We start from the raw sequence: 15,887 nt of genomic DNA on the forward strand, positions 1-15,887 counted from the left end.
AAAATATTGGTAGACTTTTTATGACTCCCTATATCAAGGAACTGTAAGTTAATATTTTTCCATATTTTCTTCAGATACTCTTTTAAGAAACAAAGCATCACAGCAGTTAAATTCTCTTTGTGCCCGCCCCCCACCTTTCACACCCCAGATTTCAGTGCTTTTTCTAGCTTTGATATGAGGAAACCTTATCTATATCCAGATAGCCCAGACTTAATGCAGGATCTTTACCTACTTTATTGCTTTCTTAGGCAGACACTGGAGCTAAAGCCCGGCAAGGGCAGTCCACACAGATTTGTATATGGTTGTTGCTTATTCCTATAGAGCACAGCCGGCAGGCCGTGTGCTTACATATACCTCATTCTCTGTCATCCCCAGTGAAGGGAGCCAGGAGGTTTGGGCAGCAAAAGAGGACGCAGCAGGCTCAGCGGCAGGGAGGGGGTAGATCTTGGGGGTTCTCTTCAGCTCATCCCAGGCCAGATTCAGCCCCTGCCTCTTCATCTAGAGGAAGCCCAGTGAAAATGGGAGTGTTGTTCACATGACACCAGTAAGTTCAAGAGCTGTCTTCTAGGATCAGTGTTAAAACAAAAATCTAGAACTAATGTCTGTATTTTCACTCTTTTTTCTTTCCTTTTCCCAATAGGATCCAAGCAAAACTCCCTGGAATCGCAAAAAAAAAGGCAGAATAAGTACATGGAAACCAGAAACGCAACAGTTACTAAAACACCATTTAATAGTTATAACGTTGTTACTTGTACTATGAAGGAACATGCTCAGTGTCAGCTTGAGCCTGCATTCCAAGCTTTTTATTTTTTAATTTGGTGTTTTCTCCTCTCCCTTCCCTCTACCCTCAGTATCAAGCACAAGAATTGTTGGACTTAAAAAAGAACTGATATCTTAGAAAACCCAAAAGAATAAAGAAAGAGTCAAATTAATAGGATAAATCAGTACCTTAATGATGGTGGAGCTTTTACCTGTAACTTGAAAGGAGGGGGAAAATTGGAGATAAAGGAGAAAATGAAAAATAAAAACATCTCTTGGGTTCTTTTATCCAAATTTCAAGGACTAGTCAGTCTTCTATAGCTTCCCATCATAGTTTTGCCCCTATTTTAAGTTAAGAAATAATGATTAACTTATGAAGAAATTATCTGGGGACAAGAATGGGATTCCTTCCCTTGTTCGTTGTTGTTTTGTTTTCCGGTCCTCTGATCCCATCTTCCTGCCCCACGACATGAGCAGCTACTCCTAATTTTCCTCTTCTTCATTTAATGATATAACTTTCAACTCTGTGAATAACTTATAGTTGATAGTGATGACTCCTGATTCCCAGAATACCATCTGATAACCAAGAATGGAGATGGAAGGTCGGACGGAGGAGTGCACAGGACCACTGCTGTGACTCCCGCGCATCCTTAGGAAGGAAAGGCTCCGCATGGGGGATGGTGGTGTCTGTGTCGTTTCTTCTGGACACCAGTTCTGAGCTGTAGTTGGAGAGCTTATTCCTGAATGTGCTTTCCTCCCTCTTTCCTACCCTCAAGTTCAATAAATATGGTTGTACTTTTCTTATTATAAAATAAATGTCTGTAACTGCTGTACACTGCTGTAACCTTGTTAGAGAAAAAAAAAATTTAATCTGCATGTGGGCTCCTCCGTTATTGAGTTATTGTAATCCTGTCTCAGTCCGTGGCGGGGAAACATTCTCAAGAGGTGAACTACAGAAACACAAAGGCCTTTTTCTCTTTTCCCTGCACACTCCATCTTTAACCTGTGCTCATCATTTTACCCTGAGGACCAAAGCTGAGCTGGCTTGCAAGGAGACTGTATCTGTGGTTGAGACACCACAGATGAGTGTAGGGAGGTGCATTTTGCGGTTCAGGTGGAGTTTTAACTTAGAGGCTAGCTTATTGGGCGTGTGTGGTTTGAGGATTCCTTCCATTTTCAGGCACTTAAGCTGTCTCAGCACCTGTACCACCATGGCGCAGGGTCCTCCTTTTGAGAGTGTTTTCCAAGAAGCTTTAGGTAAGGGTGACCAGGCAGGGCCAGATTGTGTTGGCGGGCTCCATGCGCAATTAAGACAATAAAACAGTTCACGTTGATATCAGATGGAGGGCATTTGGGAATCTCTGATTCCCACTTAACGTTTTCCTCCCCTTCCAACATGAAAATTCAGTAAACTTGAAAGAAAATCATCTGTGAATTCTTTCAGGTTGTAACTGACAGTTGTGATAATCCAGACGGAATATGCACTGGTGACTTTAAAGTAAGGGCTATAATCTTTGACGGTCCCAAAGCAGTGCAGCTCTGTAGAAGGTAGTGGAAGGACCTTTTCTTTCTACTTTGTTGAGGAAATTACTTAGGAATTTAGATGGGTAAAAGGTACCTTGCCTTACTCCACTCTTATTTTCTTAGCCCCCTTTCCTTTTGAATGCTCTAACTCATTTCATGTCATGGTAGGAAATGCACTCTCCATCTCCACTCCTTTGCCCTCCCAGGAAGTCAGTGCACTGATTGTCTTTTTGGGCTTCCCCTCCAAAGGACCTTTCCCTGCACTGGAAGCCTCCACACCTAGCTTTTGTTTTGTCACTGCTGTGTTCAGATTGATTGGACAGATCTTTGTGCCACACAGGAATTTTTTTTTTTTTAAGAAAAATCTATAGGTGAAAAATTACTAATGAAACTGTGTGCATATATGTCCGTGCAACATAAAAGTACAGTAGCACTTAAGGAGCTTGAATCTTGGTTCCTGTAAAATGCAAATTGATGTGGTATTAATAAAAAAGAAAAAAGAACAGTGTGTGCTGTCATTCTGCTAACTTTATTCTTTATACACAGTTTGGGTAAAGTAAGAACCAAACAAGGCTTCCACTGGCCCCCATCCCCACTCCACTTTTGAGGCTTTAAAAAGTGACTAATACTTGATACTAGTAATGCTTTCCAAGATTGCAGAATTTCCATAGTAGAACAAAGCTGTGCATTTGGTTTCTGAAAGAAGATAAGAGACCCTCTTAAGAGGTGACCATAGGAGAAAGATGATGAGTGGAAGGGGCCAGGGGGGTCTGTTGTCCCAGTTCACACCAACCTAAGAGGGTTCCCCCACCTGCAACATGAAGCAGCCTGTAACTCCCACACAGTCACAATGTACTTAAAATGAGACTCAGTCACCATGGAAAATGGAAACTTTTCCATCAGGTCTTTGCTCTTTCCCAAAACTAAGGCTGCCATGACCCTTAAGCTGATTTTTTTTTTATTCAACATACCTCTTAGAAAACTTAGGCTGAAATTTTTAAAAAGTAACTGATGCAAACAACTTCACAAATACGCATACAAATGTTCAAATAATGTCACTAACATGGTATATAAATATGTATTCAGAGTAACATTTACATATTGGCCATAATAGCAAGCATACCATTAACAAAAAAAATTCATGAAGAAACTTCACCTGTTCAGACTCCCAAGGCAAGGAGGAGGCACCTAGAGATGAGAACCACCTCATCTCCTGACTTAAGAGGCTGCAAAGTAGTGATGGCTACAGTGCCACTGCATAGTTCACTGGTGCTCAGAACTTCAGCGTGCCTCGTGACCACTGGAGGGCTTAGCAAAACAGATTCCTAGGCTCCACGCCAGTTTCTGATCCATAAGGTGCCACCCAATAATTTGCATTTCTACTAACTTCCTAATTTCTGTTGGCTACACTTTTGAGAACCAGTGCAGTGCTTGGGGCTGCTTCTCAATGAAGACATCCACTGCTGCCCTCCTAAGGCCTCTCCCTGCCTATCGAGAGCAAAAACCATTCTCACCCTGCTCTCCACCCTGGCTTACCTGAACTTCGGCAGAGGGTGTGGATGACTATGATAGTTGCCCCAGTCTGCCTGTTTTTGATTAGAGTAGCAAAAGTGGCAGAGCAGTCCTTCTGGATCTGAAAACAACACGCATGAAGGAAAATAAAAGAATGGCAGTACCCAACCTGGGGCCATCCATAATCCCTGCTCTCTTTTAATACTGTCTCAAAAAACTTGGAGGTTCAAACATGCTAGGAATTCACTTTTCAGATGAGTGACAGCCCATGCAATATTTCCTGAACCCCTGGTGGCATCAACAAAGCAATGCCAGAGCCTTTGCTCAGCAGGGAGGCCTTGGGCTAGGTGGCAGTCAGCCCTACTTCTGCAGTTATGGTCAGGAAAGCTGCTGCTGGCACCCTCCAGCTGAAGCCAATGGTGGCAGAACTGCCCTGTTGAATACTTGTTCCAGGAGTGTGCTGCTCTTTGCCACTCCCAGGAGCCCACAATTGCACTGGGAGGGCCTGCAGAGCCCAGCTGCACACGCCATCCTTCGGCAGGCCTAACCGTAAAAGAAATTTAACTTACCGGAGATGGGGAGGCCATGTGGTGTAGTGCAAAGAACACTGAACTGGGAGTTGAGGTTTTTATTCTAGTCCTAGTACTGCTCCTACCTGGTGTGTGATGCTTTCAGTTCCTGGACTCCATCTTACCTAACTGTGAAAGGGGTGGGGGCAGGTACTGGTTGATCTCCAAGGTCTTTCCAGCTCAGACAATCTTGAGTTATATAAAAAATGCTATAAAATCCGTGGTATAAAATTCAATTCCCAATCAGAAGTCAAGGGGACTGGGCCTGAGGCACTTGAACCTTGGGCTCTGGCCTGGGAGCACTGAGATAAAGGCTTTCCTCTCTGCTCTCTGCTTTCCCATCCACAGAGGTGGCTGCCAGGGCCGCTACCCCTCCAGACCCAGCCCAGAAGTCCCCACCCGCTGATCTCCCCACTCAGCCTTGAAGACCAAAGGAACCGGCCGGGCTATGTGAAGAGCACCAGTGGGTTACTAGAGACTCCTCGGAGGAACCTGATGAGGCACACATTAGTCTATGATGTTTGGGGTCCTCCCGTCCGCGCCTCCTCTCTCCTACCTTTAGGTCCTTCCTCCACCACCTCACAGCTTATCTCTGATACACGCATAATAAATAAGACATTTGCACATAAGGGTGACGGACAGCTCTCTTCCCGCCCCTCCCCCTCTCATATAAAAGCATTAAATACAGTTTCAAAATAAAATACAAAGAGCAAAATGGGCCTGATCCCGGGGCCACCTGTTCTCCACAGGAGAATGGACACATCCCTCTCGGACCTGCCTGGGAGATCGCGGGGCCCGTTCCCGGCCCCTCGCGGCCTGGCTCTGCCGCGGAGAGGAGAGAAAGGAAGGCCGAGGCCCGGCCCCAGGCCGAGGGCTGCGAATGGGTGGCACGTCCATGGTGTACAAAAGGGCGAGGGGGCAGGGAGGGGACGGGAACAGAACGCCAACTGCCGGGACCTCCAGTGTCCCGGACTCGGACTGAAGGCGCTTGAAGCAGGCGCGCCTGACTGAGCTTAGGGGTAAAGGGAGACCTTCGGAGCAGGCGAGCAAAGGAAGAAAGTGCTAATCCCTTTACAAGATCGCGGCGCCGGCGGGCGTGGCAGGGGCCCGTGGCAGGGAAGGAGGGCGGGGCGGTCCGCACAGAGCCCGCCCCGTGGGCGGGGCTCGGGGCTGGCCCCGCCCGCCCGCCCGCGGGCCGGCTGGCTCCCAGGCCCCACTGCCCCTCCCCCGAGGAAGGCCCTCGTCCGCAGTCCAGGCCACGGAGCAGCCGCGACGGCCAGTAACGAACGGCTGGGGGCCGGCCCCGACCCCCGAGAGCCGTGCCTGCCGGCGTGCCTCTGTGAAACCTGGGCGCCCCCCCAGCCAAAGAAAAGGGACCGGCGCGTCCCTTCTGCACCCCCTCCGCTACACCTACTTGGGACCCTAATACTGACGGCGCCCCGCCCGCCCAAGCCTGGCCTGGCGGGGTGCGACCGGGGGCCGAAAATTCTCCGTGCACAGACTGAGGCTTCCCAGGAACTCGCCGCCTTGAGCGAGGAGGAGAGCGCGCTTCCCGCGGCGACTGCACTAGCTTGAACCCACCACCTCACCCCAGTCCCGAGTCTCCGCCCTGCCCGGCCAGCGGGGGTGGGCAGCAGCCAGGGCCGCGGGGAACCGGGGGAGCAGGCTCGGCACCGCCGCCCTCCCCCTTGAGTGATCTACGCCCGACACACGGCGCCCGCCTTGAGGTCCGCGCCGCCGTCGCGCGGCGCCGCCGGGGCGGGCGGCCCGAAGCCCTCGTGACCGTAGCAGCGCAGCGCCGCCTCCTCGTAGGCCTCCAGGATGGTCTGGCGTTCCTCGGGCGTGAAGTCCATGGAGAAGGGGTGCACTTGCAGGATGTGCCGCTTGATGGTGCTGACCTTGAGCGTGGCCAGCGCGCCCCCGCACACCATGCACACCAGGCCGCGCCGGCTGCCGTCGTAGTCCATCAGGTACTCGCCCCGCCAGCGCGGCTGGTAGTTCCGCCGCTGCTCTCGGCTGCGGGGCGGGGGAGGTGGGGGCGGCGGCGGCGGCGGCGGCGGAGGGAAGGCGAGCGCCCCGGGATCCGGGCCGTCCTCGTCGTCCTCCTCTTCCTCCGCCTGCCGCTCCGACGGTTCCCCGGGGGAGAGCGGGACGTCGCCTAGGACGGAACAAAGGACCACGCTGGAGCGTCCCGGCCTCGTGACCCTCCCACCCGTGCCCTCTCGTGCTGCCAGCCTCCCGTCTCCCCTTCGAACTTCCACTGTGCCCACCCGCCTTCTACCCCTAGCCCCTCTCCCTCTCCACCTGCTCTGACCCAGCTCACCCCACCACTCCTCCTCCTCCTCCTCCTCTGGCTGCTCCTCCTCTGCCCCTTCCCCCTCCTCGGAGGCTGCGGCTGTGCTGGGGGCGGCGGGGTCCCCGGGCGATTCCGGGCAGGGCAGCCCCAGGGCCAGCAGGTGGGCGGCCTTCTCGCTCCACTCCTGGGCGATGAGGGCCCCGACTGGCCCGCCGAGGCGCGCCGAGCCCGGGTGCCGCCGGCGGATGTGCCGCTTGATGGTGCTCATCTTGAGCGAGGCCAGCGCGCCCCCGCACGCCAAGCACACCAGGCCGCGCCGGCCGCCGTCCAGCTCCAGGAGGTACTCCAGCCGCCAGCGCTCCGGGCAGTGGCGGCGGGGGTCGCGGCCCCGCGCAGATCGGCCGGGGGCCCCCACCCTCTCGCCCTCCGGCTCCTCCTCCCCTGCCGGCCCGGGCACCCTCTCAGGGACCCAGCCAGCCTCTTCCTTTACGTCTGGGGGGCTGAGATCCTGAGAGGACTGGGCTCCAGCAGCGGGGGCCGGGTCCCGGCTCTTGCTGGTCAGGTCCTGGGGGACGAGGTCATCGTCTGTTGGGGAAGGGGTGAGGGAGAGGGGCTCAGCTTGCTGGCTGGGTTGCCCTTACCCACGAAGAGGGGGTCCCTTGCTTCTCATCCCAGCCCTAAGCTAGAAGCCCCACCAGAATCTGTGTGCGTGTCTATGGGGGCGGCGTGAGGGGGGGGGTGTGTCTATGGTGGGGGAGTAGAGATGAGTCCCCCCCAACCAGAGCCTGTGTGTGTGTGTGTGTTTGTGTCTGGGAGGTGTGGGTGTCTATGTAGGGGGAGGGGCACGTGTATCTATGTGGAGTCAGGGAGAGATGAGTCCCTCCCAGTTTTGGCCACAGACCTCACTTTGCAGCCCTTATATGAAGGGGTCCTGGCCATGGGAGGGGCCTCGCACCTGGTGGGGACTGGGTGAGCTCAGACAGCGCCTCCGGCTGGCCACCCCAGGCCTGCAGCGGGGCGCTACGCTGGGGGTCCCTGCGCTGGGGGCCACGGAGCCCCAGGCAGCTGGGGTGCACCTCCAGCACGTGGGCACGGATGTCATCCAGCTGCAAGCTGGGCAGTGCCCGGCCACAGGCCATGCACACCAGCCGGTTTCCCCGCGGGTCATAGTCCATGAGACACTCTGCCCGGAACCAGTTCTGCAGGGACTCCTTCAGCCTCCGCTCCAGCCGCCGGGCACCCAGCCCCCTGCTGCCCCCAGCCCTCCGGGAGGCAGAGAGGCACCCACGCCGAGCCCGGGGTGCCCCTGGGCCCCCTCGCCTCTGGCGCCGGCTGCCCCCACCAGCTGGGGCTTTGCCTGAAAGGGTTGGAGGGAGGGAAGGGACTGAGATGCTGGCCCTCCGGGAGAGCCCCCCCACCACAGCCAGGACCTCCAGCCACAGGCCTCTCCCTCACTCTGACTCTGAGCCCTGTGCCTAACCTTTGCCCTTCCCTTCCTCTCCCCTCAATTCTTAACTCCTTCATTTGCTAATCCGCCTGCACACAAACCCTCAGCCTGACCCAACTGCCCCCCAGGTCCAGATTCTCCAGTTCCCCCCAAGTCCAGATTCTAGCCCCTTCCCTAAACTTCACTGTCATACCTTTCCAATACCCTCTGCTCCCAGGCCTCTCTCCAGCCTCCACTCCCTGGATCCTTCTAAAACTACAGAATGTCAAAACTGTCTATGATACTGGAGATCTTGTCCCACAGTCCCTCACCCACTGCTGTCCAATAAGCAGAGCTCACCCCAAAAAGGAGCAGTAGCTTGCTCCAGGAAACCAGCTAGTTGGCTAGGAAGCCCGGGCTGGCCCCACCTGGCCCCATCCACCATCAAGGCCCCAGCTTCCCCAAGTCGGACATTACCTGGGCCCTTGGGCAGGCTAGCCTGGAGGCCAGCCCCTTCCTCCTCCTCCTCCTCCTCGTCGTCCTCCTCCTCCTCAGGCCCCTGGGCCCCCAGCCCCTCGGCCTCTCCACAGGCCCCCAGCCCCAAGTGGGCATCCCAGCTGTTGCTGATGACTTCCTTCTCCCGGGGACTCCAGTGCAGGGAGTAAGGGTGCTTTTGACGGATGTGTCGCTTGATGGTGCTGAGCTTGAGGGTGGCCAGGGAGCTGCCGCACACCATGCACACCATGCCGTGCCGGGCAGGGTTGAAGTCCATCAGGTACTCCAGCCGCCAGTGGTCATGGTAGTAGCGACGATGGTCACGGCCAGGAATGCGGCTTTTTCCAGGCCTTGAGGCCCGGGCCTCACAGTGGTCTGAGTATTTCCTGCCTGAAGATGCTGGTCCCCTGGCCCTGGAGGAGGGCAGGGGGGCACTCCCCCAGGACCCTAAGGCACCCCCTTCCAGCTGAAGATCTTGCCCTGAAGAGGAGGGGGGGAAAGGGAGACAGTTTCTCAATCTCTAAGATTTCCAGGGAAAGAACCTAGGGCTTCCATTTTGCAAGAGAATGGAGGTGGGCGAGAGGTCTGTTCAGGGGCAGGAAAGGGACTGCAAGAGCAGTCAAAGGGAGGTGGCAGAGCAGGGAGTCAAAACATTGGTCCTTTACAAAGAGTGAGACCCCTTTAAGAGAGGATCAGGAACAAAAGAATTCAGGGCACAGCTCTAATTTTTTTCAAAAAACAAACGTGAAGGCCAAGGAGGCAGCAGGTTCGGCAAGGCACCCCTTCTGGATGAGCACTGTCCGGGTAAAGCCAGGGCAGCAGCCTGCTGCGGCGGTTACAGCCAGAGCAGAGCGGGCAGCCGGGCCAGAGAACAAAGGGGGCATCTGTCTGCACACAGGACCCACCGCCCGAGGCCCCAGCCCGGAGGGCCCCACCCAAAGATGATCTTTTTCCCTTTCTGCAATAATGCCTCAAATACACCCTCCTAAGAGGCCCATTTTAAGGGGTACTAAGCACTGTCAGGTCCCCAAATTAAGGAACCCCATGACAAAGCTGTCAGCACCTCCAGAGAAAGGAGTTTTTAGGACTAGAGTCTGGGAGAGCTGATGACTGGAAGGGGCTGGCAGGAGGGCCACCAGAGTCGCTACTGAAGATACTGCAGCAGGGAGTGGCCACCACCCACTGGAATCCATTAAGTCTTTCTGGGGATTTATTTTTCACTCTGGCCCGGAGCTGGCCACTGCCCAGCAATCAGCGGGCAGGCAGTGGAGAGGCCACCAACCCAGTGGTGTCCCCTTTTGCCAAACGGAGACCCTGAGCAGTCCCTCCCACTTTCCCTACAGTTTGGACCGGATTTCATTTAGAAAAGGGTCTCCTGGCCAAATAGGCTAAATAGACAGGTGTGGTCACCCTCCCAGTAGAGAATCTCACCGTATGGAAAACAAAAGCCAGGATCAGAGGGGGCTCCTGTCACCCTGTTTTTGTTTGGTTTTAAGTACATAGAAGAAAAAGAAAGCGCTAGTTTCAGAGTCAGAAACCTGGGTTTGACTCCGGGCTTCACTGGTAGCTTGCTCTGTGACCTTTGGTAGGTGATGTCCGCTCTCTGGGCCTGAGTGTCTTTGTCTGCCAAGGCACTGGATAGCTAGCGGGTCTCTCAGCATCCTTCCAGCGCCGGATCTGTTAGTCTAAGGTGGACTGGCCCTTTAAGAGCCGAAAAAAGGGGAGGAGCTGGGAGTCTTTAAAAACAAAAGGGGATGGGGAATTTCTAGGAGGGGAGCTCTGGCATTAGGGGTGAAGCTCCAGAGCCTGGACGAAAGCTTCAGGGCTCTTAAGCCGTTGACCCCGCATAGAGAAACAGCCTCCTTTAAGAGCAAACGGGGAGGACTGGCTGGTCCCGCTATAGCTGACAAATTGTGGCAAAATTTCTTAAAAGATGGGAGGGGTAACGCGCGGATACAAGGGAAGTGAATGCCACTGTGGGCGAGCCCATCTCTTTAAAAACTGCCCGCCCGTGGGGAAGGTAGTGATAGGTCCCCAAGAGGCGCAACCCATGCTCTCTTCCAGGGAGAACATAGGGAAAAAAGAAAAAAGGTGCCCTTCTCTAGGCGAGGCCCCAGAGGAGAAGACAGCCCAACTTAGAGCAGCGGAGTCCCCAGCTCAGTTCTTCTGGAGGGAAGCCCCGGAAAGGGACCCAAGGTCTGGGCAGACTTTTTAAGAGACAGCCGGTTAAGGGAGACCACCTGGGAGTCTGAAAGAGAAAGGGACGGGGGACGCAAGTCCCAACAGCCTAGAGCGCGAGCCCCGCGGCGCCAGGCCAGGTCCTTTGGGGCCCCTCCAGCTCGGCCTCCGAGGCGGGGGCCGCGGGGCCCTTTAAGGGGGAGGGGATCCGCCCGAGCCCCGCAGGCCAACCCCGGGAGCTGGGCGGGGGGCTCCGCCGCTGGCGCTGCAGCCACAATCCGCGCCCGCCAGGTGGCGCCCCCGCCCGCCCTGCCCGCGTCCCCCGCTTTGTTCGGCGGCGAAGAGGGGCCCGGAGCCCGGAGCCGCAGCCCTCCCCTCCCCCACGCCGGGGCCCCCGCCCGAGCCGCCGGCCCCAGCCAGCTCTTACCGCCGTCGTCCTCCTCGGGTTCCGCGCTGCCGCTCGATCCGGCGGGCGGCAGCCATCGGCCCCGTGCCGAGGCCGCTGCTGGCCCGGGGCCGCCGCCGCCGCCGCCGCCGCTCCGGCTCCGGTGGTCCCCGCCAGGCTCCATGCGCTGCGCTGCGGCGCGGGGCCCCGGGGCGGCAGGGCGCGGGGCCGCGGGGCCGGCGGCGGCCGGCGCGCGGCGCTCGGTGCGCGGGGCCCCGGGGCGCGGGGCGCATGCACAGGGCGGCCGGCAGCACGGACGGCAGGCTGCTCGCTCGGCGGCGCGGGCTGGACCGGGGTGGGGATTCCTGTCTGGGGCCCCTGGGGCTCCTTTAAGGGCTCCTGGGTAAATTTAAAGGGGCCGCGCGCTATTTCCTCCTGCCAGCTCGCGGGGGGCTGGGGGGAGTGTCGGGAGGCTAAGAGCCCGACCGAGGCTCCGTATCCGGCGCTCGCCGCGGACGTTAGGAGCACGGACCTCGCCGTCCTCGCGGGCCCGCGCTGCCGCCTGCGGGGCTCGGGTCCCGGCTTCTGGAGGGTCACCGAGGTGGCCAGGGGCGCAGCGTCCGTTGCGACGCGCTTCCACCCAGGCTCGGCTCGCAGCCACTGCCCCCTCGGGGCATGTCAGCGCCCGGCTTCCCGCACCCGCGCTGGCAGAGGGGGTCGCCCGGTGGGGAGGCCCGGGCCCCTGCCAGGGGCTGCCTCCCGCGCGAGCTCGGCGCGGGCCCCGGAGCGGACACGAATGGCAGGGGCCCCAGATGGCCGCGGCCCCGCGGAGAGGGTGGAGCCGCGGGGGCGGCCGCGCCCCCTCCCGGGGGAGCCGCCGGGGAGCGCTGAGAGCTCAGGCTTCAGCCCTGGAGGGCGGACGAGCCAAGCGCCCTCGGAGCTGGCCGGGGCGGGGACCGCGGCCTCGGAGATCGAGGCCGAAGAGAGGGGGCGCGCAGGAGACCGCGGAGAGCCGGCCGCGCCGAGGCCCGACGCCGCTGGGCGTTGGGGGCCCCAGGATGGAAGCCGGGAAGAGAGGGGTTGCGCCGCGGTCGTCTCTGGCTCCTACCCTCGCAGGCCTGGGGGTGGCAGACGCGGCCCTGGACCCTCTGGCCGGCACGAGGAGGCAAAGAACGCTGACCACGAGCGAGGTGTCGGCACCTGGGGACGCGCCCCACCACGGCTGGGAAGCGCTGGGGCTGACCCTGCGTGCGAGCCCCGGGATGCCTCGGAGCCCCCAGGTCCCGGGAAGCGGAGGAAAGGGGCCCTGAAAAGCAGCCAGGGGCTCGGCAGCCCGGGGTCCTTCCTCGAGGACCGGCTGGAGGAGCAGGTGCTTTCTTTGCCTGTGGTTGGTCGCCCACAACAAAGGCGATTCCTAGAGATCCAAATTACAGGGTGCGGGAGGCCGTGCAGGGTCTTATTATCTCGAGGTGGGTTTTATTCTCTTTTGGGGGGATGTGCCCAGCAATCCGTTAAAGTCACGCTTGACACACATTCCTTTGCTCACTCCACACCTACTGTGTGCCAGCGTGCCCCTAGGCGCTGGGCAGACAGCAGGGAGCAAGACCCACAAGTCTGATACTGACTTAGCACCCACGGCTTATGAAAAGAAAACAGTCCCCTTGAGGAGCCATGGGAAATTCTAAATTACTTTCAGCACTGGAAGCCCGTCTTCAGAATGTGAAGAGGGGCTGGGAACTAAAATTTCTGTAGTGTCTAAAAGGTGGCTGTCACGGCGGGAGACGTCCCATCTCTTCCTCAGTCCCCATGATGACCTGCGAGAGACAGGCTATTCTGTCCACTGCTGGCCTTCCTGCGCTCCCTGACTTACACGAGGGCAGGGGCCCTGATGCTAATGCAGTGCCAGATGGGGCCATGTGATGGGGGATTCCCTCATTCACGCGTTCTTTACCTCTGCCAGGCCAGGGACACAAAGGTGAAATAAGACATGGACCTGGCCTTCACCTTTTCCTAAGTATGGTTTTTATTTTATATTTTTTAAAAGGTAAAAATTTTTATTTATTTGACTGTGCCAGGTCTTGGTTGCAGCATGTGGGATCTAGTTCCTCGACCAGGGATCGAACCCCCATCCGTTGCACTGGGAGCGCAGAGTCTGAGCCACTGGACCAGGAGGGAAGTCCTCCAAGTATTTTTTTTTTTTTTAATTAGGAAGATAACCCATGCTCAAGGCTGACCACTGTGATATGCTTTTGGTAAATGTCCTGGTTCTTTTTCTCCGAGTATAAATAGGATAATCTTATTTGTTATCAACAAAAACGTATGGACACCACCTAGAGGCATTTTTAACAACCTCTGGCTCCTCTCCTTGCTCGCATTTGTGAGCATAGCTTCAGGACCAGCTCCAAGTCCATGGTTCCAAGCCATCTTCCACCCACATTTAATCCTCACAGCCATCCACGAAGACGATGAAGAAATGGAGGCTCAGAGTCTATAGAGTCTCACTCAAGGCCATTCGTTCATTTGCTTATCCACTTATTCAGAAAGCTTTGCCTGAGCCTGTCCTGCGTGCCAAGCACTGGACTAGGGATACAGAGGTTTTAAAATTACATAACACAGCCCTGGAACGTTCTGTTCCCCACTTCCTAGGAGCTCTCAGTCTACTGAGTCTACTCTAGGAAGACAACGCAATCCCGATCACATTATGACTCTCGTTGGGCCTAGGAACTTTTGTCTCCGAGTGTGTGTGTGTGTTCAGTCATGTCTGACTCTTTGCAACTCCATGGACTACAACCCACCAGGCTCCTCTGTCCATGGAATTTCCCAGGCAAAAATACTGGAGTGGTTTGCCATTTCCATCTCCAGGGGATCTTCCTGACCCAGAGATGGAACCCGCATCTCTTGTGTCTTCTGCATCGGCAGGCAGATTTCTCTACCATTAGCACCACCTGGGAAGCCTTTGCCTCCGTGGGAATCTTCTAAAGAAAATTTTTTAAATGGTTTAGTGGATTTTTATGGGCCCAACCAATTTTTTTTTCTGATGTGAGAAAAAATAACGTTTTCTTTGACCCTTAAAATGCTTTTTTTCTTCTGATTTTTAAATAAGTTAAAACATTCTCATGACCCTCTAAGATTATTGAGGACTCTGGGCACTATGTTCCCAGTGCCTAAAGGCTAGCCAGCCTAGATACAATAACAGGGTGACAAGTAGCAAGGAAGAGGTCTCCAACCAACTAGGGAAGACTTTTAGGCAAGGTATGGCTTGAGCCAAGTCTCTTGAAAGACCAGGAGGTGTTGCCAGGATGAGAAACAGAGGCAAGGAAGACCTAGGGTGAAGGAAAGTTTCACAAGGCTGAAGAAGAAATGGAAAGAGCGGGGACAAGAGCCTGGGGTGCCTTGCTGCAAGCCCTTGAGTTTGTCCGCGAGGTTTGGAAAGTGCCTGGAGCCAGGGCACTGGGCAGTCAGGAGGCAGCCCTGAGACTACAAGGGAGGAGGAAGTGAAGAGAGAGAGATTAGGCACAGCTGGAGCCATCCACACCAGCCACAGAAAGGCAGCAGCTGCAGGGCTGATGGAGAAGAAGCCAAAGATTTGAGCAGCATAGCATGGTGCCGTCTTTACTGCACACAGGGGGCCGGAGGGGGATGTGAAATTCTACCTGTTTCATTATTCTGTCTCAGTATGAGTCAGCACACTTTGAGGGGGTAAATGATGGAAAACACAAATTGGATCAGTATTTTTTTTAAGGAGGGGAAGCGTGTATTTGTTCACGGGACTGACCACTACAGAAGAGGTATCTTCAGATGTGTCTTGACCCAAGGCTCAGCAGTGTCACCATGACCTCAGTGTTTGTCTGTGTCTCTTTGCTTTTACCCTGCTTCCCCCTTGATCAGTTCCCTTTCAGACAGGTCTTTCAAACAATGGCCCCTAGCAGCTCCAGATGTATGACTTCACCACGCCAAGGCCCTCAGAAAAGAAACAGATCTTCCTTTCTCCAGCAGTGTGAACAAAATCTCAGGGCTAACTCTCATTGGCCTGAACTGGATCACATGCTTAGTCACATACTTATCCCTCAACCGGTCGCTGTGGCCCACGGGATGCGCCATTCCCCTATGCCTGAGATCAGACACCCATTCCCAGAGGAATCAGCATGTGGACCGAGATGGGCAGATGTTGTAAAGAAAAACCATATGAAGTTAACAAAAGAAGGGATGCTGAACAACGGAAATGACAGATGTCTAGTCACTCATGTTGAGGACACACTGTCATTCCAGCTACTAGCAAGACAAGGATGAGGTACATTTGGGGGGCAAGGCACATGCAGGGGTCATGTCTCCCGTTCTATCCCTCACAGTCCTGCTGGACCTGGCTCGTTGGCTATCTGCACAGCTCACCCCTCCCCACCCAGAGTGGGAGCTCCCTCCCAGCAACCATCTTTCCTCCACACGTTCCAGCTTAAGAGCCTGGAAGTAGGAGTCCAGCAGGAGTGTCACCCCGACCTACGCAAGGCCAATCAGATTCTCTCTAACACTTTTCAGGATTTCCAGGCAGCTGGATGATGTCAGAGGGTGTACTCACCTCTTGCACTGTGAGGAACTGAGTGAGGAGAGCTAGACTGTGGAAAGGGGAGAAGAGGCCGTGTACCCTTCCCATTTCCAAACCCTGAAGAAGCCTCATCACTCTCCTACTTCAGTTTCCTGGGACACATTTTTCATTTCCTCATAGTTTCTGGTTCTTAGAACAAAAAG

At 55.8% G+C, this 15,887-nt stretch overlaps 2 protein-coding genes across 6 annotated transcripts in view; one reads left to right on the forward strand and one right to left on the reverse strand.

Moving 5' to 3' along the window:
- RTN3 (reticulon 3) overlaps positions 1-1,635 on the forward strand; it is a 62,337-nt gene extending 60,702 nt beyond the window's left edge. For all 3 annotated transcript variants that reach the window (XM_069566023.1, XM_069566021.1, XM_070289446.1), the window contains one exon: positions 641-1,635. In XM_069566023.1, the coding sequence (XP_069422124.1) occupies positions 641-686 (46 nt within the window). In that variant the 3' untranslated portion in view covers positions 687-1,635. The remainder of the gene's footprint in view (positions 1-640) is intronic.
- A 1,158-nt stretch (positions 1,636-2,793) lies between these two features.
- Positions 2,794-11,396, reverse strand: ZFTA (zinc finger translocation associated). Of its 3 annotated transcripts, XR_011251853.1 has the most exons (6): positions 11,187-11,379; positions 8,564-9,061; positions 7,616-8,017; positions 6,688-7,245; positions 3,820-6,522; positions 2,794-2,979 (listed from the first exon to the last, which is right to left on the reverse strand). XR_011251853.1 is itself a non-coding variant. In XM_069566024.2 (5 exons), the coding sequence occupies exons 1-5, from the start codon at positions 11,326-11,328 to the stop codon at positions 6,062-6,064; spliced, it is 2,061 nt and encodes a 686-aa protein (XP_069422125.1). In that variant the 5' UTR covers positions 11,329-11,396; the 3' UTR covers positions 2,794-6,061. The 3 variants fall into 3 exon arrangements, 2 of the variants coding, with proteins under 2 accessions (XP_069422125.1, XP_069422126.1); XM_069566024.2 differs by having other exon boundaries at positions 2,794-6,522; positions 11,187-11,396; XM_069566025.1 differs by lacking the exon at positions 7,616-8,017 and having other exon boundaries at positions 2,794-6,522; positions 11,187-11,378.
- Positions 11,397-15,887: the final 4,491 nt, after the last annotated feature.

The sequence above is a fragment of the Ovis canadensis genome, chromosome 21 (genome assembly GCF_042477335.2).
Source record: "Ovis canadensis isolate MfBH-ARS-UI-01 breed Bighorn chromosome 21, ARS-UI_OviCan_v2, whole genome shotgun sequence".
Taxonomy (NCBI): Eukaryota; Metazoa; Chordata; class Mammalia; order Artiodactyla; family Bovidae; genus Ovis; species Ovis canadensis.